The sequence below is a fragment of the Desmodus rotundus genome, chromosome X (assembly GCF_022682495.2).
Source record: "Desmodus rotundus isolate HL8 chromosome X, HLdesRot8A.1, whole genome shotgun sequence".
Classification (NCBI taxonomy): Eukaryota; Metazoa; Chordata; class Mammalia; order Chiroptera; family Phyllostomidae; genus Desmodus; species Desmodus rotundus.
The window spans coordinates 65,748,323-65,762,753 of record NC_071400.1 but is presented as its reverse complement, the minus strand read 5'-3'; the positions used below and the strand labels follow the sequence as shown (position 1 = coordinate 65,762,753).

Genomic DNA, 14,431 nt, shown 5'->3' with positions numbered 1-14,431 from the left:
AAATGGTACCTTCATAGGGATGAAAATTTGGGGATTGTATCAATGTAAATGCAAACACCTTTTGACTCAGGAGTTCCACTTCTAGGAATTTATCCTACAGATGTCCTAGCATGTGTGTGCCCAAAGATGTACAGGAATAGTCAGTGCAGCATTTGTCAACATAGTGAAAAACTGAAACAATCACAATGTGCATCAACAAGGAACTGATTGAGTGAACAATCATCTGTATGTACTATACAATACTATACAACTGTTAAGAAGACTGAGATAACCTTTAATATACTGACATTGAAGGATGGCTAGAAAATACTGTTAGGTTTTAAAAAACCAATTTAGGAATAAGGTATATAGTATAATTAATGTTTCATTTTATTTTATTTATTGTATTTTTTTAATCATCATTTATACCCCATACCCTCTTCCACTTCCACTGTTGTCCATGTTCATGAGTTCTTTCTCTTTTTTTTGCTCGATTTCTCCACCCCCAGCTCCTTCTGCTGAGTTGTCATCCTGCTCTCTATCTATGAGTCTGTCTGTTTTGCTTGTTAGTTCAGTTTTTTCATTAGATTCCTTATATGAGTGAAATCATGCGGTATTTGTCTTTCTGTGACCGGCTTATTTTATTTAGCATAATGTTTTCCAGGTCCATCTATGCTGTCGCAAGGGCTAAAATTTTCTTCTTTTTTATGGCTGAGTAGTAATCTATCATGTAAATATCCCGTAGTTGTTTTATCTACTCATCTACTGGTGCACACTTGGGCTGCTTCCAAATGTTGGCAATTGTAAATAACACTGCAATGATCATAGTGGTGCTTATGTTCTTCTGAATTAGTGTTTCAGGTTTCTTCGGATAAATTCCCAGAAGTGGAACTGCTGCGTCATAAGGCAATTCCATTTTTAATTTTTTGAGTAAACTCCATATTGCTTTCCACAGTGTGTGTATGTGCACCTAGAAAGAAAATGTCTGAAAAGTGATTTCACCCCAAACTGTTAAAAAATGTCTACCTCTAGTGAATGGGAAAGTAAGGTGATAGTAAAGGAGAAGTAAGGACTTAAATTTTTTTTATTAGGTATAATTCTATACAAGTATGTGCTGTTTCTCTTACAAAATAAGTTACAAAACAATAGAAGATTTTTTAAAAGAAGTTGTTTATTCCTGTGAAAGAATACACACTCAGCACATTTCAGATTCCAGCATCTTCATGCTTTATTTCTACCTGACACCAAACTAAATGTGTCTGTATATTGGATCTCCCTCTGCCTTATGTCTTAATCCCACTAAATTAGTTCCACCACAGTATCTCTGTAAGCATTCTCACGTTTATGGTTTTGAGGAGGAAGAACAATTTTTTAAAAAAATGTTCCAAGTCATTGTTTACTTTTGTCCTCTTATAATTAAGGATTTAAGAAAATAATGGTTCTTGCTCTATTTTCCTTGAATTACAAAGAAATCATATATGGAATGGGTCAAGACCAAGGCCATTTTATTAAAAAGGGTTTTCCACAAAATTGCAACCTACTGATTTATTTTGGAAAAAAAAACCAAACAAAATAAAAGGCCTAGAAGGAAATTTAAAGATGTTGAAATTTCAAATATGGAATACATTTTGGTAGTTCAAGGGGGAAAGTTCCTGGCAGGAGAAAAAGGCTAATGAGGGGGGTGGGATAGATTGTTTAGTTACCTGTCAAATGGTAGAGGGACATAAAAGCAATATTAAGGTGGTGAGGTTGTTATATGGGAATAATGATTAACAGAAGCTAAAAAATTGAAGAAAACATTGTAACTGGCAAGAGTGAAATGTTGATTGTTGCTGGTTTTGCATGGGTAGAGGTGATTTTGAAACTGGAGATTGCTGGTTACTTTCATTCCAAAAGAGTGACATTTTTGTTCAAATAATTATAAAATGGGAGGGAAGTTTGATGTGGCTCTTTCTCTGCACAAATGTCATACATTTTTCTAACTACACTCATGAATATTTGAATCTTTAGTTTACTCCCTATTGCTTATTTAGATTTTCCAGTTAATTTTTCCTGTTGATTGGCAGCAACCTTTTGTGTCAAAGTGGGCAAATAGTTGAATAAAATAGAGATTTGAGAAGTAAGGGGATAGACAGATTCAACTCTACAACATAAAATTATAGCAAACTAGCTACCTTGATTCTTCTTCCATGTAATTCATCCTAGACAGTCACTAAAATCCCCTTTCTCAAGTTTCATGTTGACTGTCATCCTTCTCAGATGAAAGCCATTATAGCCACATATTTCAAAGTCCTCCTCAGTTAGCATCGTATATCTCACTCTTCCCTCCCCTTCATTTTTCTAGGCCATGCTATACTCCCAGAGAAACCTGCCTACTTATTTCTCCAAGAACCATTTTATTCTTCAAAAATTCTTAATTTTGTTCAACTTTCTCTTTGAAATACTTTCTTACTACTCCAAATCATATTATCACCGCACAGCAAGTGGAATCTAATGAAAGGACTTTATATTTCCATTAATTCTGGTGTGTCATGTTTTTTCCCTCCCTCTTAGCCCTTTACCTTGCCACACCTAAGCATACTTAGGTCTTCCCTTCAAAATCTATTACCAACCTTGCTTCTAGTTACCTCCCTATTTCTGTTTTCATAGGTCCCTGACATGGAGTAGTATACATAGTATAGGAAAACCTAAATACCTGTTGTATGAATATTTACAGCTCCTGAATAGCTGTGAGCCCATTGTGACTTCAGTGTTATATTATTACAGCCTTTCTTAAAATTTCACTTAAAAAGCATTTCTTTACAAAGAAAGTGCTATGTAAACACATCATTGTAAGTACTTCATTTAGGTGGGGAATAGGTCTGCAAACTCAAATTCAGTTACTGATTGAATATTGGGGATGGGAGCATAATTTGACATAAAGCACATGCCTAAATTAACTGTAAAAGAAAGGCCCTATATGTATTCAAGCATGTGAAACATGTGTTTTAAACCCAGCATACAGTGTTTGCTTTCCAAGTAAATATAAATTGAACTTAATTTTTGATAAACTGCATATGGAGCATGTAAAGTTGTTTTTTTTTAATGTTTAATGACCACTAACATTCCTTTTAAAGCTGTGATTGGCCATAGGAAAGTGGCATTATTCTATCGCTAATTTTGAGTTTTGGTTTGTAGGTCTTGTCGGCTGCAGCAGCAGCTGGTGTATCTGTTGCCTTTGGGGCACCTATTGGTGGAGTATTATTCAGCCTAGAAGAGGTAACTACTTTTAATTGTTTGTAGCACATGTGCATGTTCTTGTGTTGAGAATCCCGGCCATTATCTATGTACATGGCAGTCCCAAAGTGTTTTCCATAACTCAGTGCTTTACCATGTGACCAGAGATTTCTGGGCAGTTCTCATTCTCAGTTCTTAATTCCTGCAGCACCAACTTTTCACATGAAATAGTTTCTTCATATTGACTGAATTTACTTTTTCACCTTCTCTCTTATAGGTCAGCTACTATTTTCCCCTCAAAACGCTGTGGCGTTCATTCTTTGCAGCTTTGGTGGCAGCATTTACTCTACGTTCCATCAATCCATTTGGAAACAGCCGTCTGGTTCTATTTTACGTGGAGTTTCATACCCCGTGGCATCTCTTTGAGCTTGTGCCATTCATTCTGCTGGGTATATTTGGTGGTCTGTGGGGAGCTTTATTTATCCGCACAAACATTGCCTGGTGTCGGAAGCGTAAGACCACCCAGTTGGGCAAGTATCCTGTCATAGAGGTACTTGTTGTGACAGCCATCACTGCCATCCTGGCTTTCCCCAATGAATACACCCGGATGAGTACAAGTGAGCTCATTTCTGAACTGTTTAATGACTGTGGTCTTCTGGACTCCTCTAAGCTCTGTGATTATGAGAACCGTTTCAACACAACCAAGGGGGATGAATTACCTGACAGACCTGCTGGTGCGGGAGTCTATAGTGCCATGTGGCAGCTGGCCTTGACACTCATAATGAAAATTGTCATTACTATATTCACCTTTGGCATGAAGGTGAGGAGATTCTTTTGGTACTTGAATGTATGTGTGGTTGTGGGTTTGGAGGGTAAAGCAAGGATATACAATCCTCATAGCTCATGTGGCACTTCCAAATTCACTTAATGTTATTCCTCAACCCCCAAAAGCCTTTTTATCCCCATATGCCCTTACAACTTTTTAGACAATTGTACCTCTATGTAAAGTTCCTAGTTTTAGGCTAAATGTAAACCTTGGTGCTGAGATTTTAAGTAGAAATATTATAAACTTTTTAGAGGAATGTATTTATTCCTCTACATTGTGTATTAAAACAATATCTGACCAACATAGTGTTGGTCCTTAAAGGGTGGCTTTATAGTTTCCCAACAAAGCAAAATATTAGGTTGAGCAAAATGAAGTTGCCAATATTCAACCATTTTGACCATTAAAAAGCAATTTCATATGGTTTAGCCCAATGTATATCTAAATGTATTTTTTTACACTTGGTATAAATGTTCAATTATCAAGAACTTCACAAGTGATCCTAAATTAATATTTAAACTGTCAAAAGAAGACATCAGGGAGCAAATTTTACTTTTAGTACCCATTATTATTTCCATGTTTCAGAAGAAACCAGAAAAGAACATTTGTTAAGGTATTTTCCTTCTTCCTGGTTTTTATTTGTCTTTTCTTTAGCACCCCACTACCAAGTTATTTTCTTCTATTCTATAGGGAGGTGGAAATCCAAACCAGGGAGTCAGAGATAGCAATTCAGTTTAGGTAGTACTGAAATCTCTGAGATGATATCATCTATCCTCTTCAACACCCAGGAAAGTTTTCCAGTGCTTCTTGAATAATTTTTGCTTGTGGCTTCATTCTTTTATTTAAAGTGAATTTTCTGACCATTAGACCTGTCCAGATTCAAATGTATTCCAAAAACCAAATACAAGTTATTTAAAAATAATCTACTATTTTGATTATCCTTGTCATAATATTCCTCTCTGAGCTCAGATAATTGAGAATTCACTATAATATTTTAGGAGTCTAAAAAGAGTGGGAAAATAGATAAGGGTTCCTTTTCTGGATAGTCATGCAACCACAGTCACTATCTCATTTAAAAGAATTAATAATTTAATCTTCTTATTGTTACAAAATAAACTGAAACCTGATGTACCATTCTCTTTGTGTGAGCAATGGGTTAAGATTCAATATATGAGGGTAGTTATGAGCATTCCATTTAAACTCGAGCACCAGTATTTTACTAAATCTTGGCCTTGGGTGAGTTACTTAACCTCTCTGAACCATGGGTTCTCTGTGATTTGGGGATAATAGCACCCACCTCCTTAAATCTTATGTTTAGAGCATCCAGAATAGAAAATAGTAGATAGTTAATAAAGGATAATTGTTGTTGATAAGAATTCAAAATTGGGAAAGGTGTCTGCATATATGAGAAACTCCATCTATTTTCCTTTTTCTTTGAGAAAGGCTTAATTTCTGCCTCCAGTTCTGTGTTGGTCAGGAGATTTCAGGCTCTAGCCTGGTGGACCCCGAATAAGGGTAAGCTTCTTTGCACGTCCCAGAGAACCTCTAGTCCCTGTAGTGTTACACAAGTCTTTACAGCCACTTGCTAGCATAGTGCATAGTTATATTGGTATTGGCCTATTTGCTTTGCAGAGGGTCAATCTCCTACCGTTACATATACCAGGCAATCCTGGCATTTCTCACTAACCTTATGTTGCTTTCTCTTTGCAGATCCCTTCTGGCCTCTTTATCCCTAGCATGGCTGTTGGTGCTATAGCAGGTCGACTTTTAGGAGTAGGAATGGAACAACTGGCCTATTACCACCATGACTGGGGCATCTTCAATAGCTGGTGTAGCCAAGGAGCTGATTGCATTACTCCTGGCCTTTATGCAATGGTTGGTGCTGCAGCCTGCTTGGGTGAGTAGTGTTTGTATTATTTTCAAAGAAGTTGCTACCCAGGTGACATAATAATGAAGAATGAGCCCTGGCTGGTTTGGCTCAGTGGATTGAGTGCCGGCCTGTGAATCAAAGGGTCATGGGTTGGATTCCCAGTCTAGGGCACATGCCTGGGTTGAGAGGCAACCACATATTGATGTTTCTCTCCCTCTCTTTCTCTCTCCTTTCCCCTCTCTAAATCTAAATTAAAACATTTTTTTAAAAAAATAAGAATGATGTTAAACACAATTGACTACAGTTTTTTTTCCACAAATTTTTGACTACAGATTTTTTTATGTGACCATTTCCTGTTGGGTTTGCCATTTTTCAAGTGCTTCAAGAAAGTATTCTCGATTGCCCAAAATACAGTTTTTTCCCCATCCTGCCCTGCCCTGAGTTTTTTCAGATATATCAAGCCTATTCCTCCATCCTGATCTTTGTACTTGATGCCCCCTCTTCAAAGAATGCTTCTCCCCCAGCTGTAGCATAGTCGGTTCCTTTCAGCCTTCAAACTTTCTGCTGAATATTTTTCCACACAGCATTCTTCTCTAACTGCTTTATCAAAAGTAGGTTCCCCTATTGTCTATGATAGCATACTCCTTTATTAAATACTTGCTAAATACTTAAAAAATGAAAGCATTCTTTACCATATATCTACATTCCTCCACTTTATAAGTAATTATAGTCTCAAATTCCATCATACTGAGGAAATCATTAGAAATTTACACAAAAATATCTACACAAAAATGCTCATCATGGTATTATTTATGATAGCAAAAAGTTGGAATCAACCTAAATGTGCACAGTGAGGGATTGGTTAAATAAATTATGGTACATCTATTTAATGTTATATTATGCACCCAATGTGATATTGACATTTAACATCTTTAAACACAGTTTTAAATAAATATCATTTTTAAATTTTTTATTGTTATTCTATTACAGTTGTCCCAATTTTTCCCCCTTTAACCTCCTCTACCCAGCCCACCCCCGACTCCCTCAGTCAATCCCCACACCATTGTCCATATCCATTAGTCATTCAAACCTGTTCTTTGACTAGTCCCTTCCCCTTCTTTCCACCATTATTCTCCTCCTCCCTCCCCTCTGGCCACTGTCAGTCTATTCCATGATTCTATACCTTTGGTTCTATTTTGCTTGTTACTTCATTTTGTTCATTAGATTCCTCTTATAGGTGAGATCATATGGTATTGGTCTTTCACCACCTGGCTTATTTCACTTAGCATAATATTCTCCAGTTCCATCCATGATGTGGGAAAAAGTAGGAATTCCTTCTCTCCTTTTTTTAGATGCCTACATATTTATTTGTACCTTCATTTATCATTTCTTTTTTTCTTTAATTACTTTATTTCTTTTTCACATTTTTTATTGTTGTTCAAGTACAATTGTCTCCATTTTCTCCCCATCACTTCCCCCCACCACAGCCATTTACCACTATCCACACTTGATCCTAAGCCCTTTTGGTTTTGTCAATGTGTCCTTTATACATGTTCCTGAAAATCCTTCCCCTTTCCCCCCCCATTATCCCCTCTCACCTCCCCTCTGGTCACTGTCAGTTTGTTCTTAATTTCAGTGTCTCTGGTTGTATTTTGTTTGCTTGTTTCTTTTGTTGATTAGTTTCCACTTATAGGTGAGATCATATGATATTTCTCTTTCACCACTTGGCTTACTTCACTCAGTATAATGCTCTCCAGTTCCATCCATGATGTCGCAATGGGTAGGAGTTCCTTCTTTCTTTCTGCTGCATAGTATTCTATCATGTAAATGCACCATAGTTTTTTGATCCATTCATTTACTAATGGGGACTTAGTTTGCTCATTAATAAATGAGCAAGTATAATTTCCAGTACTCGGCTATTATAAATTGTGCTGCTATGAACATTGGGGTGCATAGGTTCTTTTGGATTGGTGTTTCAGGGTTCTTAGGGTATAATCCCAGCCGCAGAGTTGCTGGGTCAAAAGGCAGTTGCATTTTTAATATTTTGAGGCAACTCCATACTGTTTTCCAGAGTGGCTGGACCAGTCTGCATTCCCACCAACAGTGCACTAAGATTCCCTTTTCTCCACATCCTCGCCAGCACTTGTTGTTTGTTGATTTATTAATGGTGGCCATTCTGATAGGTGTGAGGTGATATCTCATATGGTTTTAATTTACATGTCTCTGATGATTAGTGATGTTGAGCATCTTTTCATATGTCTATGGACCATCTGCATGTCCTCCTTGGAGAAGTGTCTATTCAGGTCCTTTGCTCATTTTTTAATTGGATTGTTTGTCTTCCTGGTGTTGAGTCGTATGAATTCTTTATATATTTTGGAGATTAAACCCTTGTCCAATGTATCATTGGCAAATATATCCTCCCATATAGTCAGTTCCCTTTTCACTTTGATGATGATTTCTTTAGCCATGTAGAAGCTTTTTAATTTGATATAGTCCCATTTGTTTATTTTTTCCTGTATTTCCCTTGTCCTAGGAGACATATTGGCAAAAATATTGCTCATGGACTATTTGAAATTTTACTGCCTATGTTTTCTTTAAGGGCTTTTATAGCATCATAACTTATATTTAAGTCTTCTGTCTGTTTTGAGTTTATTCTGGTGTATGGTGTAAGTTTGTGGTCTAGTTTTTTGTTTGTTTGTTTGTTTTGCATGTACCAGTCCAGTTCTCCCAATTCCATTTATTGAAAAAGCTAATTTTTACTCCATTGTATGTTCATGTCCCCTTCGTCAAATATTAATTGACCATAGGGACCTGGGTTTATTTCTGGCCTCTCTATTCTGTTCCATTTATCTCTGTATCTGTTCTTATGCTAGTACCAGACTGTTTTGATTACAATGGCCCTAGTTGGTCCGAAGTTGTGGGTTATCTCTAAGCTTATTACAGTGGCCTTGTAGTATAGTTTGATATCAGGTATTGTGATCCCTCCTACTTTGTTCTTCTTTTTCAAGATTGCTGAGGCTATTCGGGGTCTTTTTTGGTTGCACGTAAATTTTTGAAATACTTGTTCTAGATTTGTGAAATATGCCTTTGATATTTTAATAGGAATAACATTGAATCTATAGATTGCTTTGGGTAGTATGGACATTTTAATGATGTTAATTTTTCCAATCCATGAACATGGTATATGCTTCCATTGTTTGTGTCTTTCCCAATTTCTTTTTTCAGTGTTCTGCAGTTTTCCAAGTACAGGTCTTTTACCTCCTTGGTTAAGTTTATTCCTAGGTACTTTATTTTTCTTGTTGCTATAGTAAATGGGATTTTATTCCTAGTCTCTGTTTCTGATATTTCATTGTTGGTGTACAAAAATGCCATCGACTTTGAATATTGACTTTGTATCCTGCTGTTTTGCCAAATTCACTTATTAGGTCAAGTAGATTTTTATTTTAAGATTTTATTTATTTATTTTTAGAGAGAGAGAGGAAGGGAGGGAGAAAGAGAGGGAGCAAACCATCAATGTGTGGTCACCTCTCACATGGCTCCCACTGGGGACCTAGACCACAACACAGGCATGTGCCCTGACTAGGAATCAAACTGGCAACCCTTTGGTTTGCAACCCTCACTCAATCCACTGAGCCACACCAGCCAGGTCAGGTTAAGTAGGTTTTTTTTTGTGGAGACTATGGGGTTTTCTAGGTATACTACCATGTTTTCTGTAAATAATGACAGTTTTAATTCCTCCTTTCCAATGTAGATACTTTTATTTCTTTTTCTAGTCTGATCACTGTGGCTAGAAATTCCAGTAGTATGTTGAATAAGATTGGTGAAAGCAGACGCCCTTGTCTTGTTCCTATCGTATGGGGAAAGCTTTTAGTTTTTGCTTATTGAGTATGATATTGGCAGTAGGTCTCTCATATATGCCCTTTATTATGTTGGGGTATACTACCTCTATTCCCACTTTGGTGAGTGTTTTTATCATAAATGCGTGCTGGATTTTATCAAATGCTTTTTCAGTATCTATTGATATGATCGGGTGATATTTGTCCTTCATTTTGTTTATGTGGTGTATTACATTTATTGATTTGCAAATATTGTACCATCCTTGCATCCCTGGGGTGAATCCCACTTGATTGTGTTATATGATCTTTTTAATGTATTGCTGGATAAATTTTCAATCATATACAAAATCTTTCCACCATAAAGTGGGAAGGGAGCATGTGGGGAATTATTTTTTCTTTTTTTGTTTTTATTGTTTATGTTGTTACGGCATTTTCTCCCTTTCCTCACCTCCACCCAGCCTCACCCTGTCCTCACCCAAGCCAGTCCTCATATTGTTGTTCCTGTCCATAGATTGTGCATAAGTGTTTGGTTAGTCCTTTCACCATCTTTCATCCCATCGCTCCTCTTCCTTTCCGGCCACTGTCTCTCTGTTTTGTGTATCTAAGCTTCTGTTAATGTTTTTTTGGTTGGTTTATTGCATTCATTAGATTCCACATATAAGTGAGATCATGTGGTATTTGTCTTTCACTGACTGGCATAATTCATTTAGCATAATTTTCTCCAGGTCCATCCATGTTGTTGCAAGATGTAAGCGTTTCTTCTTTTTTACTGCTGCATAGTATTTCATTGTGTGAATATACCACAGCTTTTTTATCCACTCATCTACTGATGGACATTTAGACTATTTCCAAATCTTGGCTATTGTAAATAGTGCTTTTATAAACATAGGGGTGCATATATTTTTTGTATTGGTGTTTTGGGATATCTGGGGTATATTCCCAGAAGTGTAATCACTGGGTCAAAAGGCAGTTCCATTTTTAGTTTTTTAAGGAAATTCCATACTGTTTTCCACAGTGGCTGCGTCGGTCTGCATTCTCACCAACAGTGTACTAGGGTTCCTTTTCTCCACAGCCTTGCCAACACTTGCTGTTTATAGATTTATTGATGGTAGCCATTCTGACAGGTGTAAGGTGATATCTCATTGAAGCTTTACTTTGCATTTCTCTGATGATTAGTGATGTTGAGCATTTGTTCATGTCTACAGGTACTCTGTATGTCCTCTTTAGAGAAATTCTTTTCAGGATTTTTGCTCATTTCTTAATCGGGTTGTTTGTCTTCCTGGTGTTGAGTTGTATTAGTCCTTTGTACATTTTGGATGTTAAGCCCTTGTCAAACGTATCATTAGCAAAAATGTCCTCCCATACAGCGGGTCCCCTATGTGTCTTGCTGATGGTTTCTTTAGCTGTACAGAATTTTAAAAATTTGATGTAGTTTCTTTTGTTTATTTTCTGCTTTGTTTCCAGTGCCTTAGGAGATATGTTGGCAAAAATATTTTTAGGTTGAATATCTGACATTTTACTCTGTATGTTTTCTTCTAGGATTTTTATGGTTTCAGAAATTACATTTAAGTCTTTCATCCATTTTGAGTTTATTTCTGTGTATGGTGTAAATTGGTGGTCTAATTTTTTTTTTTTTTGCATGTACCAGTCCAGTTCTCCCAACACCATTTATTGAAGAGACTGCCTTTGCTCCATTTTATGCTCTGACCACCTTTGTCAAATATCAATTGCTCATACAGGCATGTGTTTATTCCTGGACTCTTTGATCTGTTCTGTTGATCTATGTGTCTGTTCTTGTGCCATTACTAAGCTGTTTTCATTACAGTGGCCTTATAGTATAGTTTGTTATCGGGAGATGTGATAACTCCGACTTCGTTCTTCTTTTGTAAGATTGCTGAGACTATTTGGGGTCTTTTATGGTTTCATATAAATTTTTGGACTATTTTTTCTAGTTCTGTGAAGTATGCCATTGGTGTTTTAATAGGAATTACATTGAGTGTATAGGTTGCTTTGGGTAGAATAGCCATTTTTTAAATAAATTTTAAATCATTTTTATTTTTCATTTACAGTTGATATATACAATATAATATTAGTTTCAGTGTACACCCCAGTGTTTGACATTAGAGAATGTCTATAATGACTCTCTAAGTGATCATCCTGATAATTCTCACGCCCATCCGACACCATACATAGTTATTGGACTATTACTGACTGTATCCCTCTGCTGTACTCTTCATTCCCGTGACTATTCTGTAACTACCAATTTTTTTATTTTTTATTTTTTGATATATTTATTGATTATGCTATTACAGTTGTCCTATTTCCGCCCCTTCACTCAACTCCATCCTGCCCTCTCCCTCCCTCCCACATTCCCCCCCTATAGTTCATGTCCATGGGTCTAGAATAGCCATTTTAATGATGTTAATTCTTCCAATCCATGAACACAGTATATGCTTCCACTTATTTCTATATTCCTCGATTTCTTTCTTCAGTGGCCTTTAGTTTTCAGAGTACAGTTCTTTTTTATGTCCTTGGTTAAACTTATTCCTAGGTATCTTATTTTTCTGTTGTTGTTACAGTAGGAAATGGGTTTGTTTTCTTAGTTTCTCTCTCTGATAGCTCATTATTAGTATAAAAAAAATGCCATCGATTTTTGGGTATTAATTTTTTATCCTGCTACTTTGCCAAATTCATTTATTAGATCTAATAGTTTCTTGGTGAAGTCTTAAGGATTTTATATGTACAATATCATGTCATTTGCTAATAATGACAGCTTTACTTCTTCCTTTCCAATTTCGTGCCATTTCTTTTTCTTCTCTGATCACTGTGGCTAGGACTTCCACTACTATGTTGAATAAGAGTGACGGAAGTGGACACCCCTGTCTTGTTCCTGATCTTAAGGGGGATGCTTCTAGTTTTTCCCCATTGAAAACGATGTTACCTGTAGGTTTTTCCTGTATGGTATTTATTATATTGAGGTGTGATCCCTCTATTCGCCCTCTGGTAAGAGGGTTTTTTTTTTTTTAATTATGAATGGGTGCTGGATTTTATCAAGTGTTTTTCTGCATCTATTGATATGATCATGTGATTTTTGTCTTTCATTTGTTTATGTGATGAATCACATTTGATGATTTGCAAATATTGTACCAACCTCGCATCCCCAGGATAAATTGTACTTGATGGTAGTGTATGATCTTTTTGATGTATTGCTGGACCTGGTTTACTAATATTTTGTTGAGGATTTTAGCACCTATGTTTATCAGGGATGTTGGCCTATAATTTTCTTTCTTTGTTGTATCATTACCTTCTTTTGGAATTAGGATGATACTGGCCTTATAGAAAGAGCTTAGAAGTCTTCTGTCTTTTCAAATTTTTTTGGAACAGTTTGAGAAGGTTTGGAGATAGTTCTTCTTTGAATGATTGGTAAAATTCACCTGGGAACCTGTCTTGTCCAGGCCTTTTGTGTACTGGGAGTTTTTTGATTACTGCTTCAGTTTCATTCATTGTTATTGATTTATTCAGGTTTTTTGCTTCTTATTGATTCAGTTTTGGAAGATTGTATGCTTCCTGAAATTTGTCCATTTCTCCCAGGTTGACCAATTTGTTGGCATATAGTTGTTCATAGTAATTTCTTGTAATATATTGTCTTTCTGTGATATCAATTGTTATTTTGCCTCTTTCATTTCTGCTTTTATTTATTTGGGTCCCTTCTCTCCTTTTTTTGATGAGTCTGCTTAAAGGTCCATCAGTCTTGTTTATCTTTTCAAAGAACCAGCTCCTGGTTTCATTGATATTCTGTATTGTTTTTGTAGTCTCTATATCATTAATTTCTGCTCTGATCTTGATTTCATTTGCCTCTTCCTATTTACTCTAGGCTTTGTTGTTGTTTTTCTAGTTCTTCTAGGTGTAGTGTTAGATTGTTTATTTGAGAGTTTTTTTGTTTGGGGCTTTTTTTTTGCTTTTTGAGGTAGGCATGTAGTGCTATGAACTTCCCTCTCAGGACTACTTTTGCTGTATCCCATAGGTTTGGGGTTGTTGTATGTTCATTTCCATTTATTTCCAGGAATTTTTTAATCTCTTCCTTAATCTCATTGGTTCCCCATTCATTATTTAATAACATGTCTTGAGCCTCTAAGTATTTGAATTTTTTTACTCTTTTTATTGAGGTTGATTTCTTTATTTTTTATTTATTTTTATTTTTATTTTTACTTTGTATTGTTATTCAATTACAGTTCTGTGCCTTTTCTCCCCATCCCTCCACCCGACCACAGCTGAACCCCCCTCCCTCCCCCACCTCCACCCTCCCCCTTGATTTGGTCCATGTGTCCTTTATAGTAGCTCCTGTTATCCCCTCTCCTCACTGTCCCCTCCCCACACCCCTTGCTCATTGTTAGATTTTCTTAACTTCAATGTCTCTGGTTATATTTTGTTTCCTTTTTTTCTTCTATTTATTATGTTCCTGTTAAAGGTGAGATCATATGGTATTTGTCCCTCACTGTCTGGCTTATTTCACTTAACATAATGCTCTCCAATTGGATCCATGCTGTTGCAAAGGATATGCGCTCCTTCTTTCTCTCTGCTGCGTAGAATTTCGTGGTGTAAATATACCATAGTTTTTGGATCCACTCGTTTGCTGATGGGCACTTAGGTTGCTTCCAGTACTTGGCTGTTGTAAGTTGTGCTGCTATGAACATTGGGGTGCACAGG

At 36.4% G+C, this 14,431-nt stretch overlaps 1 protein-coding gene across 2 annotated transcripts in view; it reads left to right on the top strand.

The window, feature by feature from the left end:
- Positions 1–14,431, top strand: part of CLCN5 (chloride voltage-gated channel 5) — a 218,137-nt gene that overhangs the window by 183,972 nt on the left and 19,734 nt on the right. For both annotated transcript variants that reach the window (XM_045187525.3, XM_024579941.4), the window contains 3 exons: positions 3,157–3,237; positions 3,473–4,015; positions 5,729–5,915. In XM_045187525.3, the coding sequence (XP_045043460.1) occupies positions 3,157–3,237; positions 3,473–4,015; positions 5,729–5,915 (811 nt within the window). The remainder of the gene's footprint in view (positions 1–3,156; positions 3,238–3,472; positions 4,016–5,728; positions 5,916–14,431) is intronic.